The sequence below is a fragment of the Taeniopygia guttata genome, chromosome Z (genome assembly GCF_048771995.1).
Source record: "Taeniopygia guttata chromosome Z, bTaeGut7.mat, whole genome shotgun sequence".
Classification (NCBI taxonomy): Eukaryota; Metazoa; Chordata; class Aves; order Passeriformes; family Estrildidae; genus Taeniopygia; species Taeniopygia guttata.
The window spans coordinates 75624451-75649601 of NC_133063.1; the positions used below are offsets into that span (position 1 = coordinate 75624451).

General features: G+C 40.2%; 1 protein-coding gene across 5 annotated transcripts in view; it reads left to right on the forward strand.

Annotated features, from left to right (window-relative positions):
• The first annotated feature begins 10595 nt into the window (after positions 1-10595).
• Positions 10596-25151, forward strand: part of FOCAD (focadhesin) — a 90361-nt gene continuing 75805 nt past the window's right edge. The window contains exons 1-7 of one of the 5 annotated variants that reach the window (XM_030257522.4): positions 10596-10675; positions 11178-11408; positions 14492-14594; positions 15043-15131; positions 18096-18170; positions 19860-20014; positions 24555-24659. In XM_030257522.4, coding sequence (XP_030113382.3) covers positions 15075-15131; positions 18096-18170; positions 19860-20014; positions 24555-24659 — 392 coding nt within the window. In that variant the 5' untranslated portion in view covers positions 10596-10675; positions 11178-11408; positions 14492-14594; positions 15043-15074. Of the gene's footprint in view, positions 10676-11177; positions 11409-11446; positions 11843-12089; positions 12110-14491; positions 14595-15042; positions 15132-18095; positions 18171-19859; positions 20015-24554; positions 24660-25151 lie in introns of those variants that run through there. The other 4 variants (XM_072922703.1, XM_002191801.7, XM_072922704.1 and 1 more) reach the window with 4 other exon arrangements.

Sequence of the window (25151 nt, forward strand, 5' to 3'; positions counted from 1 at the left end):
ACCAGCTGCTATTTCTACCCGTAACGGGCTGAGAGACTCCTAAAACACGGACACTGCATCAAACATTTCCGTGTCTCGTCAGTATTTGGGAGATAACGTGGAAGATCCCTGCCACGGGAACATGCCACTGTGAAGATGAAGTGATTTACCGTGAATGTCTAAATCACGGTGCTGACGTTCGTGTGATGACTATTTTCCGATAGCCGTAAAATTGTCAAAAATTTTCGTCAGTAACTTTTGACACGCTGAAAACTCATTTAGTCCTGTCGATAAGTGTATTTTTGACAATCTTTACCATGGCAGTGACAACCCAGTGACGGGACGCAGCACAGCAATCCTTTCGGCCAGCAGATGAACACCCTGCCTGGCCCTTCCAGGTGTCACCAAGAGATGGCGCGCCAAGTCCTGGAGCTCATGTCCTCATTTGACCTCTCCAGAAGAACACGATTTCTGCCTTACCTTTTCATTTCCGAAATGAGCGCACATTGTCCAGGGTTTAGCTTGATTTAATAATTTCTTCAAAACTACTGAGCTGCATCTTCCTTTTCTTAAAGATGTTGTAAGATCTAATTGATAAAATCAGTACTAAGAATTGAAAAGGATGAATACAATCTGTAAAAATTCCACAAGTTACAACATGACTTAAAACGTGTATGAATATCCATGTTTTACAATTCTGATGTGCATATCTGAAATTTCACATATCTTCTAATAACCTTGCATTAGGCAAGCCAACAAACATAAGAACTCCTGCTGAGTCCATAAACGCACCAAAGCTGATTCTGGCAAGTTTAGAACTTTGTTCTTGAGTAAGGACTATGCATGCAAGGGCAGAGAGGATGGACCACCACCAAGCTTAATGTGGTGTGCTTCCAGCTGTCAGGACTCATCTGAACAGAGCATTGTCTTCCTAGCTTGGGATGCTACTAAAAGGAATGGAGCTGGATTGCCTTCTTGAGTCCTTCTATACTGACTTATTTCTTATTTATTTGGTCAAAATCCTCTTGACTTAAAATGGGACTGAATCACTACAAGCTGTTTTGCTATAATACATACCAGTGTCACAGTGGAAATCTTCTATTACCTAACTTCATTCATTTTGAGTGTCTTTTTAGCTAACTTAACTGAGACTACTTGGTTGAGTAATCATTACTCAGAAACATCTGCTGATTCATGCTAAATTTGGAAAAGAAAGTTGTTTACTGTTTGTCAGTTGTGAAGCAATGTTGATTTTTAAACAACAAAAATCCCCAAATGCAGCATTTGTATTCAAGCTGAAGGGTTGAAATGCAATTACAGCTACAATTTTAAAAATCAAAAAATTTAATTAATTCCAAATATAATCTTTGGCTGAGAGGAGCAAAATCAAAGAACACTCTCTAGCTTTTAAGTGACAACCTGGTGCAACTATTGACTTTATTTTGGATTAACAGTTAGGATAAACATTCTTTGATCTCATTATAGCAGATGGATGTAATTATATGCATATGAATGTGCAAAGACACTGGCTTAAAGAACTACAGAGTTATAAAGGTGAAGGCAATTTTCTACAAGTGCTATACAGTACTGCTTAAACAAGATTTACCAGGGAATAGTTACTCAGCTGCTGGAAAATAAGAGAAATTTATGTTCTTAGAGGTGTTTAACAACCTGAATGTTTGTGTCATCAACTCCTGCAATGCTAAAAATGGCTGCACTTTTTATGTGTGCTGAAATAACTGATACAATTTTAGGCTTCCTGAAAGGCGCCAGTTCCTGTGTTCAGATGTCTTCAGTCATACCTGCATCAAGCTGTGACACCTGATGCATAGATCACAGATCCCTGACTTACATGGAACACAACTCAACATTTCTGCTCAGTATATAGCTGAAATAGAGTGTAGATGTGTTAGTGCAGCATTACATCTGACCTAACAGGAGCTGTATTTCATACATCAATCATAGCTGTACTGTTGGTGATTCCACACAGAACTGAAAGGAATTGCTGCCTTTCTGTCCTGTTTTCTAACACAAGGCAGATATGTCTTATGCCACAAAAAAGAATACTGTTTCCCAGCTCATTTGGATACATTTAATTGTCTTCAATATTTTAAACACAGCTGTTTTAAATTTCTATTTGAAGTTTAAATTTTGTGACCCAGGTCTGACTGACTCTTAAATAGGTCTTGTTTTCAAATATTTCAAAAAAGGCAATGAACTGAAAAAGCTGATTACTGGCTATAAATTAAACCGCAGTGCCTTTTAAATGTATCATCAGTATGAATTTCTCTATATTTGAGATCTTTTCTTATGCAGACAATATAAAAAAATCATAGCCAATCTTGATCCAAACCAGATATTGATTACAATGGCCTGAACCAGAGCCAAGAAGTTAAAATAAGCTTACAGCTGATCTTACACATGCAACAAGGAATATGTCTAAATTTCTTTGCAATGCCACTCTGGCTGCCAGGACCTAATGGCAGAATACTGTGTCTGGATTGGCTTTCTTTGGTTAGCTACATAGGATGAACAAATGCCAAGCAGCCTGAGCCAAATGTGTGCCTGTTTTGAGGTTTTATTGGCTTGTTAATTTCTAACCACATGTCAAATGGAAAATGAGCACTTTAGATAGAAACATATAAACCCCCTTACCAACAGAAAAGATCTGAAAGATCAAGGGCTGCGTGACTTAGAAAACAATATAAAGCAGTTTATAACTCACTACTGGTCACCTCAGAGGAACATAGTAATAACAACAGAAGATAAATGCAAAAAGGGGCCTTGGATATGCACAGTATTACAGTATAAAAGGTTATCTTTTTTTGGTTTGTTGTTTGGGGGTTTTTTTTGTGATCTCTAGGGACACATAAGGAAATTCATCAAAAGTGGAAACATCTTGTTGAAAGACCTACAAGAAAGTATTTAGGGGTTTATTTCCTCACGATGGTGGTGCCCCTAGAGGAAACGTTCCTGTTAGTCAGAGAAATAAAGTCAAATTCTGTACTCTTTTTACAGCTGTGTAATGACTAAGTTCAGAGAACTTGTTTTGGATTTCCCCAGCCACAGCCAGGACAGTCTGATCACATGTGCAAGGGACATATTAGGGAGTAACTTCACAGAAATCAGTGTTCTCAATTCCTGGCCTGGCAGGAAATCACCCCATTAGCAATCAGTCAAGTATAAAGCAATTATGTGACCATCTTAACTCTGCATCAGGTTCTTGTGGTGGCAGCACCCTTGATTTGAATCCAAGTAGTGGCACCAAAAACACTGTTGTGGATTGACCCTGTCTGTATGCCAGATACTCACCAAAGTCTCTTCTCTCACTCTCATCTGCAGCTGGACAGGGGAGAGAAAATACAACAAAGGATTCATGTGTTAAGACGGGGATAGAGAGAGACTACTCATGAAATACTGTCATGAGGGAAACAGGCTTGAATTAGAGATTATTATTTATTACTAAAAAAATCAGAGCAGGATAATGAGACATAAATTAAGACACCATTAAACACCTTAAAAAAGCCTTACTCCCATCCCTCCCTCCTTCCCAGCTCTACCTCCTTCCCCCCAGCAGTGCATGGAGACAGGGAATGGGGGTTATGGTCAAACCACCTCATGTTGTTCCTCCCACTGCTCAGGAAGGAGACTCCTTCCCCTGCTCCAGTGTGGGGTCCCTCCCACAGGAGACAGCTCTCCATGGACTTCTCCAGTGTGAGTCCATCCCATGGCTAAGTCCTCCACAAGCTGCTGCTGCAAGAGTGGGTCACTCTTCCATGGGGTGCACTGCCCCAAGGACAGGCTGCTCCAGCCTGGGTCCTCCATGGGATCCATCACAAATCCTCCCAGGAAACCTGATCTGGTGTGGGCTCCTCTCTCCCCAGGTCTGCGGGTCCCTGCCAGGAGCCTGCTCCAGCACAGGCCTCCCACGGGGTCCCAGCTCCTCTCAGGCATCCCCCTGCTCCAGTGTGGGTCTCCTCCACAGGCTTTAGGTGGATCTCTGCATCCTGTGATCCTCCATGGGCTGCAGCTGCTTCACCATGGGCTGCACCATGGGCTGCAGGGGAATCTCAGAGGGAATCTCAGCTCCAGCACTGCTGGAGCACCTCCTGTACCTCCTGCACTGATCTTGGTGTCTGCAGGGTTGTTGCTCTCACAAGTTCTCACTTGGCTCTTCTTTGGCTGCAATTATATCTGCACAATGACTTCTACTTTCCTTAAATCTGTTATCATAGAGAGGTTACCACCATTTCTAATTGGCCTGATCTTGGCCAGTAGCACTTCCATCTTGGAGCTGGCTGGCTTTGGCTCTGCCAAACATAAAGGAACCTTCCAGGAGCTTCTCACAAGAGCAATCCCTGTAGCCCCCACTACACAAAATCTGGCCATGCAAACCCAATAGACCACTATTAGTTACCATTAGTTACCACTATAAGTTGACCATTATCAAATTCAGGAATTTATGCATAAGGTGACCACCATATCTTGGTCATAGAATACTTGTTATTCCATAGCTTCATTACAAGAGTATCAGAATGGTACAAGACTACACTATCCTCACACTTTCATTCTGAGAGCCATAAACTAGCCAAATCTTCTTTATTCCCAGTATCACTAGAAAATTAGTGAGAATCTGGAATGGCTTAACATTACTTTGGTGAATAACTCCTAGTGAAAAATAGATTTTTAAATCAGTGATAAGTACTCATATAGTCACTGGGTCTTAGCTGTCCTCATCCTTAATGAACCCATGATTATGCTCTCACTGATTCAAAAGTGGTTTTACTCCAAGTTTATGGATAGCAAGTTGAAATCAAGAGGCTAGCTAAATTATTTAACCAGGAAAAAAAAACAGATAAGGCATGAAGGTTGAAAGCAGTTAAACACAGTGAGAAGAAAGTTTGTCCCTGAAAAAAATAGAAAAAAATAAATAGAAAAAAGCATGTAAGCAAAAGTAGTATTGGAGTACAGAGAAACCAAAGTACACAGATAGTGCAACAATCAATAAAAAATTATTCTACTGAGGTCGCATTTGAGCCAACATTGCAAAGTTTAAGGAATATAATACATACATATTTTCAGAAGTCTGGCCTTAGGAGTTTGACAGACACATTTCAGAAATCTAAACAAAAATCATATGAATCAGAAACAGCAACCTTCACATATGAGAAAGCTATAAAGCATGATTGCTCAACGTATGGAAGTCAGCCAGTAACCACAGCATAGTGAGGAATCCAGAAGTAATTTTTATGAAGTCATAGAGGGGAACAAAACAGAATTAAGATGGGTGGACATATTTTGCCAGATGCTAGAAGGGGATTGGTGAATCTGCAGCCTGTATATTCTGACTTGCCATTTAGGATTCAGATGCTCTTTCAGCTCTATGTGGTCCACTGAATTCAATAGATTTTACTAGTAAGCAGGTGTACTTCATTTACACTTCTCCTAATGGTAGGCATCCCTCAATGAACAATGAATTTCCTATCAGAATACTTTTCATCACCATGTGTCATCAATTCCAGACACTTTTACGTATGTTTACAATTTCCAATAATAAACCTCACAGCTCTCCAAAAGATACAAATGCAAAAAAACATGCTATCCTGATTTACTGTCATTTCCAGTTTCAATGCTCTGCTGCCTCACCCATTCTCCATTTATCTGTTCCTCAGACAGCATATTTTAAACCTACCAAAATGATACATTTTATCTGCTTTAGACTGCAAATACATACAAATGTGTGGCTGTATGTATGTGTGTGTGTGTGTGTGTGTGTGTGTGTGTGTGTGTGTGTGTGTGTGTGTGTGTAAAAACTTAATACTATATATGTATATATCAACAGAGAATAAGAGCAGTGGTTTCTCACCACACCATTCATCAATGTTCTACACTTGCATCCCCACCTCAAAGAAATCCTTGAGAGACTAAGGTAAAAAGGTGCAATGATTCTTATGAAAATGGATGCCAGGAGTCTTGCAAGTCTTTCAGAGGAGTTCTAGAAAGTTCATTCTCTCCTCAGGCTCATTGTCTCCAGGCTAAGCAACTGCAGCTCCATCAAGTGCTACTTGTGTATTTTGTCCTCCAGACCCTCCAGCAGCTTTGCTCTCCCTTCTCGGGATACATACTCCAGCCCCATGTCTGTTTTGTAGTGAAGAAGGGGCCCAAAACTGAATACAGGATTCAAGATGCAGCCTCACCAGTGAGGGGATGATCCCTTCCTTGATCTTGCTAAAGTCACATCAGGACTTGCAAACACACACTGAGTAAATCTAAACAAATGAACAGTCTTGTTAATTTCAGTGACAATTTGAATATTCATCTATTTTATTCACTCCTGAGCAGTCTTCTTGTATTTTTGTGACATTAGCTAATGTTCATTTAAAGAAAGAAAGTGGAGGAATAAAACAATTTCAATCACATCCTTAACTTCATTCCTTGAATCCCCCTTAGGTTTTGCTGCGCTGCGTCATGTAAATGAAAGTAGAATGCAGTTTGTTATTTTGGAGTCTAGCGAGGTTCTCAGCTTCTATTACTCGTCCTTGACTGTTCACAGCGTATCTCATTTGTTGTTGTCCTTGAGAGCATGAAGAGGAACCACCTACAGAGTTACATCTGGATTTTGCAAAGGAGCATCAGCTACATCTGCCTGTAGTTTACTTGAAGCGCTCATGACCCACTCCTACTAGGGATGTTTGGCCCTGCTGTACCTTTTCAAGGTTATATTATCCAGCACTAGAAGGATCGTGGGCACATCGTGGCAATAAGGTTTGAGTTGTATACTGTTTCAAGTTTTTCTGCCTTGTGTGGGACATAAATTTGTTACAGTGTATTCCACAACAAGGGGGTGGCTTCTTTCTAATATTGCAACTGTTGTTGCCACTGATTTAATGAAATCAGATCTAGTTGTACAGAGTAATATGAAACCAGCCTCTGGTGAGGTCCTAATTTCAGTGTTACAGCTCCATCAGTTATTAATTTTCATTCATGACTATATAAATTAAAGGTCTTTGTAGGCTTTATGAGGCTGAGAGTGAGAACTGATGCCAAAAAATACTCTATCTCTTTAAAAACTCTCTGCCACTCGATACAATCAATGGGAAACTGAAACAGTCCAATAATATCTTTGCCAGAAATACGCCTCCAACTTTCTGTGTTACCCTTCAGTAGAGCAAGTGCTGTACAGGGAGTCAAAAAATGCCACAGGCCTTCCTTGCACTAATAAAAATAGAGATTTTATCTACGAACTCCTTCAGGATAAAGTTCACTATGGCATTTCAAGCCTAATCTTGTGAGTTGCACAGTTCTCCTTGGCAGGAGTTAAGCAATTTCCAGTCTTACTCATCTCAATAGCCCGTGAGTATACAAACCAGGGACTTTTTTCTCAGTTCTGCCCTCACACTGGATTTGCATTGAAGTCCATGGAAGCTCTGCAAGGGTGGAGTGATGGCCCTTCATAGCTGACTACTGTTTGGAGCAAAACCAGATGCATTGAATGTTGAATGCCTTTTAGATAAACCTTCTTACTTATAATGGCTAAAGACATAGCTGACTAGGAAGGTCCATTTGCTAAAATTGTATTTCATTATCAGGCTCAAAGAGATTTAAAATAAATGTATTTCAATAGTGGTAGGCTTTGCTGCAATTGATTTCTGCAATATATTCTTAACTAGAATTTTTCTTATTCCTTTGCTTTATGATTGAAGCCAGAATTGCTTTCTGGTTTGGATAAAATTCCATGTAAGAAATGAGATATGCAGATTAGGCCATTATCAGTGCTATTACTGTATGATTTTCATTTGCATCGTAACCTTCACTGGGAGACCTCACAACATATTACAAATGCTGCCAAGAGAACCTTCTGGTATTTCTTGGAGAGCATTACCATGCATAACCCCTCAGGGGATTAGATTGTCCCATAATAACCCAACTTAGAATATCCTAGAAAAAGTGTAACTGGAGACAAGGATTCCTGCCTAGTTTTTTTTTTTTTTTCCTGGAAGAAAATTCACAAGCCAGAGAACAGGGCAGTTTTCACAGATTTACTGACCTTTTCAAGGACTCTTGTCACACAAACTGGAGGGTGGTAATCTTATTTGGTAGCTCAATACAAGCTATCTGAATTATATTTTTATTATTTCTTATATAACAAGCCACATTAAGACCAGCAAGAAATTGTGTTGAAGATACCTCCCAAAGATATCAAATTTCTCTCAAAAGGGAAAACTGATTTCAGAAATTTTCTAGGGAAAGCATTTTTCGGTGTAATCTGCAGCAGATATGAGCAGCTCAGAATCAAACCCAGTTATAACTTTGACACTGATGCTACCTTCAGAACTCCAAAGTATTTCCCCTACTTTAATGGAATACCTTGAAAGCTGGGGACAACACTTCAGGCCACTACAGAAAATATATCTCAGTTTCACAGCCAGGCTCTATAAACCTTGCAAGTTGAAAGGCAATCAAAAGCAGTATCTGTAAATTTATGTCCTTTAAGAGATATCCTCTGATTTCTTCCTGCTTCTGAGATATCAGTATAGAAAAATATGTTATTAAAACAGATTGACACCATAGGACAGTAAATGGTTTCATGAAGATGAGATGGGCTCCTTTTGTCTCAAAACACAGCTGAGTCTCTGGGGCTACCAAGAGCCCTTTGTGAGAGCATTCTGTTAGATACGCTCAGTGTTCTCAATGTCCTTAGATGACCTGGACAAAACTCAGGGTTTAGGAACAGCACTAGCAATTACACATCACAGTCAAGTAATTCATAGAATGGGTGTGATATTCCTGATATTTTCACACCAAGCATGAAACCTCTGGTGAGCTTCTTGTAAAAGCAAGATGCTTCACAGTATCAACAGGCTCAGAATGGTCTACATCAACATAAATTACTATGTGCTCCTTTAATCTCAAGAGATCCCATTGCAGTTTGCATCAAGTTGAAAGCCATTTTGGCTAATGCTCATTTGGGCAGTAGCAGACTTGGAACTGCACTCAGAACTAAGGCTCCCATGTCTAGAGCACAACTTGGAGCTAACACACAGCTGGAGAAGTTTCCCTGGATGGCATGCTACTGAGATACACTTCACCTGTCTGAAACCTGGTAATTATAAAAGAAAAAGTGCTGTAAAGGCAGTCAAAAAATGCCACAGGCCTTCCTTGCACTAATACAAAGGGAATTTTCATCTATGAACTCCTACAGGATAAAGCTCAGTATGGCATTTCAAGCCTAATCTTGTGAATTGCAGAGTTCCCTCTGGCAAGAGTTAAGCAATTTCCACTCTAACTCATCTCAATAACCTGTGAGGATACAAATCAGGGACTTTTCCCTCACACTGGATTTGCATTGAAGTCCATGGAAGCTCTGCATGTGTGGAGTGATGGCCCTTCATAGCTGACTACTAATCACAAAATGTCAACAAACCAACCTGTCAATAGCGAGATGTTCTTAGGTGAAGCAGAAAGCATGGAGTGGGCAGAGGAGACTGAACACTGCCTTTGGATTCATGTCACCACCTATGGTCACCTAGAGACTGAGTTACATCCTTGTGAAAGCTCCTACAGGTCCTTTTTCCTAATCTTAGGATACTTCAGCAGCAGGCAGACATGGGAGCCCATCTTGGCCTGAGTGTATTGAGCCAAAAGCCATGTCACAGATACTTGTATGTGCTGCTTGAAAACAGTTGCTGCAGAGAGGTCATGGATAAAGCAAGCTGTCCGCATGTTCTCTGGGATCTGATTGATCTTCCCTTTGTATTACACACCTGTAGGCACCTCAAGACAGTACAGTGAGTCACTTCTGGGCTTTTAGTGCCTCTTGGAGTGCACGTGTTTCCATCAATTCTATGCACGCAGTGGCAGGGCTCTTTGGATACCATAAACTGCCTATGCCTTTAGCTAGTGAAACTGAACACATATACTCCTTATCTTTTAAAATGAAAAAAAACTTAAGAAATACTAGAGAGACTTATCTACATTTACTTTTGTTTCTTATTTGTCAGCATTCCACTACTTTAAGCTCAAACCAAGTCAGAGAAGATAACCTTGAGGGAGAATAATTTAACCTTAGTGAGAATAAACTAACCATTTTCAAAAAAAATCCTTTCAAAATATTGTGAATTTTCTAAAATATTTTCACTGAGAGGCATTCTTAAGTAATACATGCCTCGCAGGTGTGTGTTGCTTTGATGTTAGGAAACAGAAGTGCTGTTCTGTAAACTAACAAACTTAACTGAGAATACAAAATATATATACAGATGTGTGGTTACCAGTTAGTAGCACAGCAGTTGCCAAACTACATCAGAGCTGGGTTTAAACTCTTCTTTTGTCTTTGAGAGAGCTACACCCTCGGTATTCTTAGAGGTGTTTTCCAAACTAAGGGATTCTGTGATTACGTGGCAACAAGCAGCAACCAGAGAACATCATTTACTCCTCATATCCTCTTTCTAACGTCCCTGCAGCTTGCTGCTGACTGCCTGCCAAGGCATTCGGAAGGCTGGCGGGGTTCACTGCGCTAATTTCGAAGCTAAAGACCCGCGTCCACCCCCGGGCCCCCGTCCCGCCCGCGCCCCGGCCCCGGCCCCGCGCCCGCTCGGGCCCCGCCGCCGCCGCGCCTGCGCCGGGCTCCGCGCATGCGCGCCGCGCGCGGCCGGCTGCGGGCGGCGGCGCGGCCGTGGCGGAGCTCGGCGGGGCCGAGGTGAGGGCCGGGAGCGCGGGCGGGCGGCGGGAGCGGTCCGCGGCCTCGGGTCGGCAGCGAAGGAAGGCAGCTGCCGCTACTGCCGCGTGTGCGGGGGTGCTGTTGCTGTACGGTTTTGTTTAAAGCTGGTCGCTCTGAGACGTTTGCCTATGTCGCACGCAAGCGGTGAGGATGTGTGCAGGTGTTCTCACTCCTGGCTTGGTAGGAACACCAATTTGAATCGAGAGTCCTTGAAAAGGAGCCAAAGGCTCTGAGACCGCAGACGGAAAATGCGGTCATTTTCTGTTACGGAGCTTAACTCACCTTGACAGAGTTTCTTTTGGGGAACTGGACCGGCTCTGAAGGTGTAGGGCCGTGACAGCCTTTCTGTGGTTCACTTGAATTAGCAATGCTTTCTGTCAGGATGCTGTGTTAGATTTGTGTGGCAAGGATGTGGGAGCGGAAGGGTTCACAAGGGTGGCCTCTGAGAGAAGCAGCCAGAACCTTTCCTCATGTCTGACAGAGCCAATGCCAGCTGACTCCAAACGGATCGGCCACTGGCCAGGACCAAGCCCATCAGTGATGGTGGCACCACCTCGGGATAACAAGTTTAAGAAGGTGAAAAACTGCTACATTACAGCAGCCCAAGGATAGAAGTGAGAACATGAGAGACCAGCCCTGCAGATACCAAGGTCCAGAAGGAGGGAGAGGGGACACTCCAGGTGCTGAAGCAGAGACTGCTTTGCAGCTTGTGGTGAGGATCGTGGTAAGGTAGCATGTGTGTTGCAGCCCATGGAAGTGGTGAAGCAGGTGTCCACCTGCAGTCAGTGGAGAACCCCATGCCAGACTGGTTGGATGCCCAAAGGAGGCTGTGACTCCATGGAGAGGAGGCCATGCTGGAACAGGCTTCTAAAAGGACCAGTGGGACCATGAAGACAGGAACCCATGCTGAAATAGGTTATCTGGCAAGACATAGGATCCACACTTGAGCAGTCTGTTTCTGAACAACTGCCCCATAGAAGGGACCCACGCTGGAGCAGTTAATGAAGAACTGCAGACTGTGTTTGGGATCCCGTGCTGGAGCTGGGAAAAGCATCTGCAACCTCATTTCCTGACCCTATACTCCATTTAGGGGGAAGAGGTAGAGAAGTTGGTAGTGAGTGAAGTTGACCCCAGAAGAAAGGAAAGGTGGAGGGAATGTGTTTCTAAATTTTTTTGTATTTCCTAGTATTCTACTCAGTTTTCATTGGTGAAAATAAATTTCCTTAGCTTGAGTTAGTTTTCCCCATAACAGTAATTGCTGAGTGATCTTTCTGTCCTTATGTCATAAGCCCTTAATCATATTTTTGCCCCTTTTCCAGCTGAGGAGCAGTGATAGAGCAACTTTGTGGCTATCTTGCCATAAATTAAGCTTAAGGCTACATAGATGCTTATCACTTACATTGACTAAGTTGGGTAAGCAAACCAGGGTCCCTTTCAATACATTGTTTTTTCTTTCTTTATCTTGCATGTCTGTGTGTCTGTGTTGAGTGGGTTTTTTGGGGTGAATGGTTTTTTATGTGTGTGTTTGATGGTGTATTGTAGAATGTCCTGAGGTGGAAGGGACCCACAATCATAGAATCGTGGAGGCTGGAAAAGACTTTCAAGATCATCAAGTCCAGCATGTCACTGAAAACTACGATTTCAGCTAAACAATAGGCCAAAATCCCACATCCAGTCATTTCTTGAACACTTCCAGGGATGGTGACCCCGCCAGTTTTACCCTTGTGGGTTTTCAGGACTCCACTGGATTTGGTAGAGAGGAAGGTTCAGACCAGTTTTGATAAGGGGATTGGACTAGATTGGCTCTGAAAATTTTTGTTCTTAAGCTGTCTGATTCAATGATTCTTACTAGGAATAATACACATGGGTGTGGATTTACCAAGGAAACATTATGCCTGATGCACATGATTGACTTTAATAAATAATAATTGTGGAGTTGAGTGGGAGAGTAGGTGTCATTTCCCTCCTCTTGAACAGTGCTTTCAACACTGTCTCCCACCTTGTTCCTGTGTCAGAGGTAGGATGTCTGCCTGCTGGCAGGGCTGCCCTCTGCATGGACTAGAGGAACAGGTGATGGAAACCTCAGGAATTTCAGCAATGACAAATGCCCTGTCTTGGCCCACCACTTTTTTTGGGCTGGGAAGCAGTTCCATGGGGTGGCCATAGGCCCTGGCAGGAATTGCCCTAGGAAGTGTGACAGAGCTTTGTTAGGGTGAGATTTGTCCACCTCCTCTCAGCACACCTTAGACGTCATATTGCCATGTCCAGTTCTGGATCTTCGTGTAGGGAGAGATAGTGACCACAGGGACTGAATTCAACAGAGACCATGGAGATAATGGGGCTGGAGCCCTTTCCCTGTGAGGAGAGGCTGTGGTTTCCAGGACTGTTCAGCTGGGAGGAGGGACAGCTGAACAGTGGCAGCCAGTAGCAGCCCTGGCACTAATGGGAGGGGGTGAAAGAAGGAATAGCCAGGCTCTTCACAGGAGTTCATGGAAAAACGAGCTAAAGACTAGTGATTGAGATAAAGCTTTTGTTGATCAGGACAGCTCAGTAAAGTGGTGCATTCCCCAGTCTTGAGAGGCTTTCAAGCCCAAACTGAGGCAAAGCCTTCAGCAACCAGGTCTGACTACATGTCTGAACTTCCTTTGAATGGGAGGTTGAACAAAAAGTGTCTTTAGGTCTCTGCCAGTCTTGATTATCCATGTGTCCTGTGAACTTTATGGGCATTCCATGTGGATACACAGTTACCTTTACTAAGGGTGAATGCTGAAGATCGAGGAACTGTTTAGTATTTAATTGCACTTATATAGCTGTTACATTGTAACTGTGCTGTAGCTGTTTCATTTAGATGGCTAGAAATGTAGGATTTATGTCTGATGCAAGGGTAACAGACTTCTAGTCTATGTGGAATAGCTGATTTGCGCTTACATTGAAAGCGTGTTCTGTGCTTGTAATGTTTCTCTGTAGTAGGTTTTTCTTTTAATGTGGGTAAAAAAAGTTATCTGATGAGAGATAAAATATAATTCCAGTGTGTTCATGTCAAAACTGTCCAGGAAGGAGCCTTACCTCATTTTGCTGCTTATTGGGTAGAACTGAGGGAGCTTAGGTTTATATCTACAGATAGGCTGATACATCTAGATCCACTGGAGTTATTAGCCATGCTCAACAGATCTAGGTATGCCTGGAATTGTTTGCTGTAGCAAGTTTTGGTTTTTTTTAAAGCAACATATCAGCTCTAGTTTAATATGTGTTGATTTATTATATGGACACCTATTGTCTCAAAATGCCATAACATCTATTCTAAAATTATGCATACCCATACCAGCATCAGTGTTGGTATTTTTCTCCTGCACTTTGAGACATGTAGTCCAAGTGTATGGAAATACCTCACTGCTTAACTGCAAGGAATTTGTAATCACTGATCTATTAACGTTACTATTAATTTTGAGTTTTCCTGTCACAAATGTTGTTTTTTTTTTTTTTGTGATACATGCTACATTGCTTGTATCCAGGCTTTCATTCCATCATTTTTTTTTAAAGTCAATGGCAAGATTCTGAATGTATCACACTGATAACGTCTTGGAATTTGAGTATTTTGCATGTATGTATTTCCTCAGTGCTTAGTGCAAAGGATTACACTTAGGTTTTCAACAAGTACTAGCTTTTTTTTTGGTTTTTTGAGAAAGCTATTCCAAAGTACTGGAGGTAAGTTTATAGTAAACTGAAATATTTGAGTATTTGCAGTGGCCATCAGTTTCATTGGTGTGACTGAATTCTGATTTCTCTTTAATGTAGGTTCTTATGTGCTTGTGAGTACCTGCATATTCCAACTTACAGAGGTTTTCACTTCAAGTGGTCCAGCCCCTATTGCCTACAGTTACCATTTGCAGTCTCACAGGTTGGTCTTTTGTTTGTTTTACTTCTGGTTTTGCATGAAATGGTGGAAAGGTTGTGGATAATTTTGCATTTTAAATCATGTTTGTGAGACTGTGAACATTCCTTTTGAGCTGTCTCATTTTAAATTCAATGAAATATACTTAAAATGCTCTCAAGAATACATGCTCTCAGAGTACACATATGCTCTGCCATATGGAATGGTATATTTGTTGCAGCTTTAAGAAATGTCTGTAACCCATTCTTTGTGCAGGACCAATGAGTATTCACCATTTCTTGGTTTCAAGCCCAAAAGACAAGGTGATATGGTAGACTTCAGAGGGGGAAGAAAATGCTTTAATGCTTGCATCTGTTGTTAAATCAACATAAATCTGGAGGGGGATGGGGAGGGTGTAAAAAGTAGCATGCTGTCCTTCCTACTTCTAAGTATATTTTTTGAATCTCTCTTGCAGAGTGTAATTTAGTGTCATATGACAGAACCAAAATGTTGGATGACATCAAGAAGCGATTTGAATTTCCTAATGCAGTTGTTCAGTCACAGGTAATTTTTAAAAAGCATGAGAACAAATCAAGTTGTCTGTGGAAATGTTTGTTCCAAGAGTTGCTGCTTATATGTTTCTTTTCCAAAGTCAGAAAACCAGAGAAACAGAGTATTCTTAAATTGCAATCAAATTCTAATTGCCCTTTCCATGTAATTGAAACATAGGACATATTGCTCATCGCTATAAAGTCTCTTCACGAAAATCCAAAACTTTCCATGACTGGAACGTTGGAGTGTGGCCAAGTGGTTTTTAGTGACCTTGTGATCTCAAGAAGCAGGAATTATCAAATGCTGTATGTGGGGCTGAAATACTTTGTAATGCTTCTGTAATAGAAGTATTATTATATTCTATTATTTTATATTATTACATCTGAATAAAATACTTCATAATATTTTGTAATATAACTGCTCTGTTTCTTCCTTGGTGGTGAGAGGTCACAAACTACTGCAGTCTTGTCTGTCATCAAGGGATAACTCTATGCAGCTCAGCTCAGCCCCCTTTATTTTCTGATCCACACTTTTGCTCCTCGTTGTTTTTACCTGAAATTACAACATACAAAAAGTGTTTATCATAGTATGTTTAATGGACAGGAAAAGAGTAATAGTAGTAATAGTCTCTGGTTAAAACATACATGTTCTTTACTCTGGTAATTTCTCATTTCAATGTTAAAAATGTATCTCTTTGGTTGTAAGTTCATTGCTAATTTCCCTGTTTTCTTCCTCATCCTGTTTTGAATTGAGGATTAAATATGTACCCATTTGTTTGGTGAAATAGGTTGATCAGAATACAGTCTGTGCAACCTGGTGTCTTTCTTGCCTCTTCATTTCAGTCAGTTCACCTTGGTTTAACAGTAATTAGGTTTGAAAGAGAGATTCAAGTCCACTTGTCATCAGCTTAGCATTTGGGAGAGAAAGCCATGTTCCTGAAAGATGGAGTTCATCTAAGGTCTAGCAAAGAGTCTTGCACTGCAGATGAGTTTATACCATTAGCCTTGATGAATAGGGCTCAGCATCTTCAAAGCAGTTAATTTTTCTTTAGTGCAGAATGTCCCTGTGGTACTATCCCTGTTGTACTGCTTAAATATCTTGGCTCATTACAGCTGCACATCATTAAGATTTGCTAATGTGCTTTGGTTGATTTTGTCCTGTTGGGCTATTTTGATAGTTTCCACTTGTATTCTGACCCTGGAAAGCATTCTGTAATCTTCAAACTATAATCAGGTCAGGATTCAACTTCATGGGAGATGTCTTCTCTTTCTGGAACCAAGCAAGATATCTGCTCTACCAAGCTCTGCAGAGTGTGTAGTCTACACACAATCAGAAAAGTGAGGAACTTAAGCACAGATTTGTAGGTCAAGAAGTTTTACTGCTTAATCAAGTTCTATGAGTGCAGAGAGCTAGTCTGCATTTTGACTTTTCTGTCAAATGTCACTGCAAAAGCCAAGTTTCTACTGATAAGCTCATTCTCCTGTGTAACAGAAGTGTCTTAAGGATGTAGGTGTGAATTAACTTCTGATGGTCTTTTTAAGAAAAGATAATGTAGGCTTCCTTTGTAAGTGCACTGAAAGAGATCTGATCTGTCTGGGGAGCACACTGTTGCTCTTGTGATGGGTTAGTTGTAACCAGACATAAATTACTGACTTTTTTCTCCTTCTGTTTCCTTAAGAGTAAGATTTCCAAATAACTGGTCTTTTTAAGTTAAATATATTAGAATCTATTTCCTTGCTTGTGAAAAGCGTAGTCCTTGTAGTCTAGGAGTGTTTCAGGTGCTGTCGTTGCAAGAAATATAAGCTCTTATTTCAGTTTATTATGACAGGTTAGCAACTAGTGCATGACTGAAGTGGAAATAAATCTTGAAATGAGAAAGGAACCTTGAAACGTTGAAAATAGTCTGTTCCTGTCTTTTTATATACTAACAAAACTGAAATGCTAATTTTATTTTTATTCCTTGCTGGCCTAGTTTACTTTTTACAAAAGTAATGATCTGTCATTAGCAGAAAAGAGTAGATGTGGGCATTGATAGTCTGAAACATTTTTGTGCTGTTACTATGAAAACATGTCTGTCTTTCACAAAATGGGTTTTCTGTGTAACAGTATCAATAATTATGAAACAAGAGTAAGACACTATAGATGAGTCAGGAACTGAAAGCCTAGATTCAAACGACCTGACGCCTTTGAGTGTATTTCAGTTCACATTTAGCTTTTGAAAGACAGTTTCAGGAAATCAGACTTCTACTAAAATAGAATGAGGAACTTAATCTTTACCTCAAAAGAATAAACCTGGGCTGTTTTGGGGAACTGAAGCTTTTTTTGTTTTGAAGACCTTGACTATTTAAAACTTGTTAATGATTTCTGCCATGGAATAGCTTAATGAGGAATTATGCTAATGTCAAATGCCCAGTTTAAAGTAAATGAAATATTTCTGGCAGGAGCTGTGATAAGGAGATATGCAAATTGCTTAAGGCAAAACTTGTGGTGCAAAAATTTGGGCAATTTGCTTGGATATGCAGTGTTCTGCTTCCTCTCTTGCTTCTGCTTTCCTCTATAGTACAGGATTTAGTAATTACTAGTGCTTTTAAGGACATGGAGATCTGTGCAGCAGTGGGGGTATAAAGTTTATTGAAGTCATTGCATGAAAATATCTGCAATTCCTAAATAGCTATGTACCTGTTAAAAGAGGCCTTTGGACTTATGTGGAGTCCTGTGGAAGTTTGATTCTTTTCTGCCTCAGCCTAACTGTAAAAGTGAGTATATCAACATTATGGAAATTTTTGACCGTAAAGCATATTTCAGCTTACACATCCATAAGCTTGGTATTTCAATCAGAATAAAATTATCATATACAGCAGCATTATAAAGACTTCTTAATAGAGAATTTAAAAATCATGCATGTGCTTTTTACTTATTTTAATTTTATTTCTTTTAATGCATCTGTGTGTGTTTTTTGTTTCTTTTTCTCTTTAGGCAGTGAGCCATCTGATTGCTGCAGTTCTGAAAGAAAAAGTTTCTTCAAAGACAATCAGACAGGCTTCTGACCAGGTCTGTGGCATTTTTTCACTTTCGTCTCTCTCTCATCCTTATGTGATTATTCTGTGTGCTTTTTCTAGGTTTTTCAGTTTTCCACTGTGTCATTTTAATACAATTCTAGAAGTTAAATAAAGGTAGTTATCAATATGGATTTGGGCATACAGGAACAATTAAACTCTGGCATCAGAAGAACAGTTTTACTTCCATTACAAGACTTAATGGCAGAAGTCTTAATCCTGCAAAATACCTATATCTTGCTATGTTCAGTTTAAGAGAGTTTAATTTAGTTATGTTACTGAGAGTGAAGAACATAGACTGGGATATTGTCTCTTGCGTTGGAAATTTGTTTACTTTGCTATAAAAATTTCAAGAAGTATGGCATTTTGCATACCTGCATTGATGTTATATTTCATATCAGGTAAGTAGACCTTGTATTTCTTCAGGAGGTAGCAGGATGTAAAGGCATACTTAGCATTTGCATTTTAAACGAGTCAAGCTTACTTAAGTGCACATCTTGTTAACAGAGAGGTATATAAAATGTTGGCAATTGCAAGTGTCACAGCAAATGGGAAAGGTGTTAGTTAGGATTTGTTACTCTGTTTTTTCTCCCCAAAAGTTGAAGTGTCTAGAAATGAACAGAAATTGATCTGTCGATTTTTGTTCCCCAGTCTGGGGACTTACATACCCAGACCTGGAAAGTGCTAAGTTTTGATGTGAGGGAGTATTGGAAGTGTGTAGTTTATCTAAGAGAAGCTCTTTCACAGTCCTGATGATAATCAAATTCCCAAATTATGTTCTGATTTTGAGCTACAAGTTGATATTTTCCCCTTAATGCTGCTTATATTAAGGTATTAGACTGAAATACAGCAACACATTCTAATATGCTAGGAAGCAGAAGATTGTGCTGGTTAGACATTGCAGACTCCCTTTATACTCAAGAGTGTTTTACCGTGTTGGTTGTTTTAAAACCTTCTATGTTCTCCAGTTGAAAGTCACAAAGTCAGCAAACTAATCTGAGAATCATGGAAACCAGCAGCAGCTTTGATGGTTACTGCCAAATCTTCATGCTTACTAGCAAATAGAACTTTAAGTGTTTAGTAAAGGCGACTTACCCTTTGTACACCTGTCTTTAGCTGCGTGTTGCTACACCTTGGTGTAGAGACAGCTTTTCATGGCAGTTTCTGAATTGTCTCCAATTGCATCCTTATTTTTTAAATCGAGAAACTGATGATAACCTGCCTGTGAGTGCCCTATACCTGGATGTGTTCAAGGTCAGGTTGGATGGGAACCTGGGCAATCTGACAGGGAGTGGCATTGCTTTCCATGTCCCTGACTTGGAACTAGATGGTCTTTAAGGTCACTTCCAACACAATCCATTCCATTATTCTAACTGCGTAGGCACAGCTGAAAAACTCATCTGTATTACCATTTTTGTCAGAGACACTAAGTGTTGTGCCCTACCATGGGCCTCGACAGCAGAGGGCAAGAAAGTGGGAGCTGTCCCTACTTTTCCTGACTTTTCTTTGACGGTTTGTCCTGACTTTCTCAGGGATAGAATCTGTACCCCAGCTTCATCTTGTGCTCTCTAAGGCTTCAGAAGAAGTAATTGAGATGGTTTGTATTTAAAAGTGTGTTTGAGATGAATGAAAATGAATCAGTATGATCATTCTCATTACTTGTGTCCCATGCTTTTGCCTTCAGACTCCTGCTCTGAACCTGCTTTGGGAGAAGTGCTGCAGTGAGAATGTTGCCTTGCGAACAGCCTGCTGTGAGGGCTTGGTGGCACTTGTGGTGGAGAAACATGCTGAGCTTGACTATGTTCTTCATGGAGCTCTTGACCGAATTCCCTCAGCAAGGTAGTGTTTGGTTGCCTAATTTTTGTCAGGTGGTTATCAGCCATTGCTTATCCCTTACAAATACGGAGGAAGAAGAGAAGTTCTGTGCCAGTTTCTTCAGACACATCATGACATTAAGGACTGCTACTGCTCTGCCACTCTGCTGAAGTATATTGCTTTCACCTTTGCTATGTGACAGTGTGGGTCTGACATAAAAACTCTTAGAGTATTCTATGGATGTAAGCTGAAATTGTCAGTAGTTCAGGCTAGTGCTCTGAACTTTGAACTGTGGAACCTCAGAAGTCAATGAACTGCTTAGTTTTGTTGCCTCTATCTCAGCAACTTCCAGTATAGGAGAATATGTTGTGGTTTAACCTCAAGCAGCAGCCAAGTCTCACACAGCTGCTCACTCACTTCCCCACCAGTAGAATTAGGGAGAGGGTAAAAAGGAAGAAAACTTGTGGGTTGAAAAAAGGAAAAGTGAAAGCTGTGGACATATGCAAACACAACCAAGAAATTAATTCACTGCTTCCCATGGGCAAGCGGGTGCTCAGCCATCTCTAAGAGAGCAGGGCCCCATCACATGTAATGGTGACTTGGGAAATAAATGCCATCATGCCAAACACTCCTCTTCTTTCTGTGTATTTTATATAGTGAGCATGATGTCATATGGTCCAGAATGTCTCTTTGGTCAGTTGGGGTCACCCATCTTGGCTTTGTCTTCTCCCAGCCTGCCAAGCACCCCGAACTTCCTCCCCTGTGTGGCAGCATGAAAAGCAGAAAAGGCTGTACATAAGCCCTGTTTTTGACCTGTGTTCAGCGCTAGTCCTAAACACAGCCCCATACCAGCACCTGTGAAGAGAATTATCCCTATCTCAGCTAAAACCAGCACAGAGGGAAATAACTTCATCAGTCTGTCAAAAAACTGATTGCTCAAATAAAGTCATCATAAGAATGTGTGTTGGGATTAGAAACGCTGCAGTTTGTTTCCTTGTCTGCTGAGGAGGAAATCACTTTCCTTTGAAGCTACTGCCTCCTACACAATTCTGCAAATAGAATGCTTACATCTTGTAGTGGTCTTTTGACCTAGACTGCCTGTCCAACATACTGAGAAAATGCATTTGTGAGGGAAAGAGGCATTGTGCATAACATTTAGAAATAGGAAATCAAATTATGACTGGGGAGAGATTTCCAACCTTGGGGAGATTGGGGAGAAATTTACCAACTTTATTAAGTTTCCTTTTGACTGCTAAGTGGATTTCTGCACCAAGTTGTGTAATTCTCTTGCTAGAGACTAGTAGAGTTGTTTTTAGCTAAACCGGCTATTTAGTTATATATGAGATATGTTATGCTGGTAGACTCAGCAGAGAGGCTGCAAGAACCATGCCTTCCAAGACATGGTTCTTCATCTCTTCTCACCTTCACATAATCAGTTTTACCTTAGCTAAGGTTTCTCATATTCAGTGTGAGCCAAATGTGAGCTTTTTCTTGCTTGTTTACAGCTTGTGACTTGCTTGTTTACAGCTAGAGTCTTGCTGTGCTGATGGTAAGTCTCTGCTGGGTTTGCTATAAATGACTACGGTTTCCTAGAAGAGGTTTTGTAAATACATTTTTATAGTATGGGTAATCTCTGCAAACCACTGTCCTCCAAATGATGAAGTTTTGGGGCATTTTGGGGTTAAGGGAGGATCTACGTAAGTATAACAAATAAGTAAAAGTACCTGTGATAAGACCGTGTGAACCTGAGTCCTGAGGCATAAGGTGGAGTAAAAGTTTTATTAGCTGTGATGCCATCATGATTTTTTGTGTTTTCTTTTTATATACTTTTTATGTATTCTCAGTATTCTTAGCATACATAGCTGAAATTCTTTGTTTTGGTATCTTAGCTTAAGTGCTGATATTCTGCTAGGCCAGAAAACCAAACATGCCCCAGCCTCACAGCTCAGGGCTGGAAAGCCTCGCGTTATCTTGAAAGACCATGGCTCTTTCTAGAATGTATTTTGTAAACTACACTCAAGCCCATCTTGGGGGGGCTACTCTAGACTGGGGAGCTATCGTGCCATTCATTTCAGCTCCTCATTGGGAAATCTTTGTCAAATATACTGATTTGCAAGGTCTTTGAAATTATATACACGGTATACTGTCTATGTGCATTTTGGTGTATTCCACCTTGATGAATTGTTGCATCTAAGGATCCTTATTAAATACAAAGATAAAAACGCTTTTATGCCTTAATTGTGTCTGGCCCATAATTCTAGGACTAGGGAAAAGGCATCAGTTGTGGCTCGCAGACTAAGAAATTTGAATTTGCTGTTCAGCTGAGGGTTTGTTACAGTACTAACAGTTTATGAGGTTATGAAATATTCATACAGCTTTGTACTTCGGAAAATAAAAAGTATAAAATGGGATATTTAGAATTAAGTTAACCTTAAAAGCAAATTCAGAGTTAAATATTGAAGAGACTACAATCTGCCCCACTTCTACACTATTTGAAACTTCTCAAAATCTCTTTTTCATGTGTGAAACCAACGCATGACTGATTGCTATACGAAGTGCTGGCAAATTACATAGTAACCTTTTATGTATTTTTGGCTTCTTTCCCACTGCCACCCCCCTCCTCCCTCAAGCTGCTACAAATGAAACCGCATACACTATGGATTGCAAAGCAGGGTTTATGTTGCCTAACCACAGAAGTCTGTGGTTTAAAATGTTTGTAGCCTCAGGAGCTCATTAAACTGACAATTTCAGATTTACTCTTTTCAGTGCTAGTACTTTTTTTTACCTTGCCTTAGAATTGTAGTCTGCAGTCCATCATCCTTTGCCTTGCCAAATTTTCACCTGTGTGACTTTGCAGTGCTTGGTACACAGTTGCTAAAACAAAAATTAGCAGCCAGTGGCAGCTAACAGAAAGGCATTTGCAACCACGGAGCACTTTCAATGCTGAGTGGAGTCAGGTGTATATTTTGTTGGCAAAGACTACTCACGCTGTATTCTTGCTTCTCTTCTGTTACAAAGAATTTTGCAGAGGCTAAGTGCACCTGCTGGATTATATTTTGTCAGGTCTATCAGATTATTCAACCTAGAAAAGACATTTTGTTTTGGCAGAGATGAAGATCTCATGTTTATATAAGTTAACTTGTGTGGTTTGCAATACCTTCTCATTGTATATATTATTGTACTGTAACTGGATCTTAAGTGTTTCTTTTGATGCCCTAAGTGTTTAAACTCCATAGAACATCATATTCACATGCATATTTGTGTGTTTATGCATATATAGGAAATATGTTTACTTATGTAGATACATGCATGTGTGTTTTCACATGTGTTTAGGATTGATTTTCAGTATTCTGTTTAGATGATGGTGGGAAAACACTGCCTGTGTTCAGTAATGAACAAGGATAAATAATCAATCTACTGAAAAACCTATGAAACAATTAATTATTGTAATCTAAAAGACGCTGTCAGAAGGATTTCTGTGTGGCACGTTTTCAGAATGTTTTTATTACTGAGCATCCATGCCTGTAGGAGATGGGAAATGAGATGGAAATCCTGGCAATATGACATGCCTTTGTGTTGCTTGTGTTCAGGAGATGATTGCAAAACCTAAAGCATCTCTTCTCTCCCCACTTCCTGCTTGGAAATTAGGACCAGGAGTATTGAAGTTTCATAACAGGAAAGATGGTTTTCTTACCAAGTATTTTATGGTTCATTTTTTTCCTCCTTGCTGCAGTTACCCAGTTGAAGATGGGAAATAAAATTACAAATTCTCATTTCACTGGCTTTTTCTAGCAGTGAAGAAGCTAAAAGATTGTTCTTGCTCTCCCTCCCCTACACCCATCCAATAATCTTCCTCTGTGCTTTAGGTTGATGATATTGGGATTTAGAAGACTACGGCACATCTTCCTGTTAGCTGCTTTGCAGCAGAGTTTTGCCAAACTTCAATGTCTTCTTGTATTGTCAGATTTCAGTATTTTGAGAGCCAGGTGTCACAACAGCCAGTCATTTTAAAAATTACAGGCACATCTTATAAGTGGTCCGTTTTTGAAAGAGAGAGAGAAATGCAAGCACATTCTATCACTTTTGATCTCGGTCAAAGTTTTCCAGCACAGAAGAGAGAATATAGAACTTTGCCTGTATCTGAACTATAAAAGTAAGCATTTAATGGTGAGGAGATCCACTGTGGGACTCTCTAGATGTTCCATGGCATACCATATCACCTTACAGAAAAGAGTCTTTCTGTAGGTGGTGACAAGTATGGTAAAGGTTTTACAGTTAAATGTGCTGTTTGCCTTGTATTCCCATTTTTGTAATATATGGTAGAAACAGCCTGTAAAAAGTTTTAAGTGATGGGCAAATATTCTCTTTGCTGTTTTGATCATTATGTGAAAAGACAACAAAGACACATAAATGCATAACTTGCCCAGAACAGTATGGGAATATGTTAAGAGGTGCCCTTAAGTAAAACTCCAGGACTCAAACGTCAGTTTTATTCCTTTTCTTAGGTATAAATCAATTAATGTAGCTGCATACTTGACAGTAACTCAGTTCTTTTTGTCAACAGGAATGTGCACGGTTTAGTAAAGACTATTTGCAAGTTAATACAAATTCAAGCTGTTCACCTGGGAAAAGATGAAGATAAGTATTTTTGGAATCTGTATGGAATCAGGTTAGTTTTACATTCCTTTATTTAGAAACAATAATAACTTTCTGTATGATTTCCAGGAGAAGAAAAAAAAAAAAGAAAATTAATTTAATACTGGATTTTGATCTTACTCTTTTTTGTGTATTTTGCTTTGTGCACACTGTGCACATAATGAAGTGCTGGCACAGGTTGCCCACAGAGGTTGTGGAATCTCTGTCCTTAGAGATAACAGAACCTGACTCTACTAGCTGACTGCTTGAGCATGTGGTTGGACTGGATTATCTGAGTAGGTCCCTTTCAACCTAAATGATGATTTGGTTCTGTGGGTTTTGGGTTTCTTTTTTGGTTGAAAGTTTTAAGAAGTTTTAATACAAGGATAAGATTGCCACCATAAGCTCAAGAGGGACAGTGACAGTGGGGCAATGGGAGGCAAGACAGGGGGAGAAAACAAGTACTAGTACTTGTTCAAATACTGTATGATTTCTGATATTTCTTTTGATAAGTATTTTATTTTAA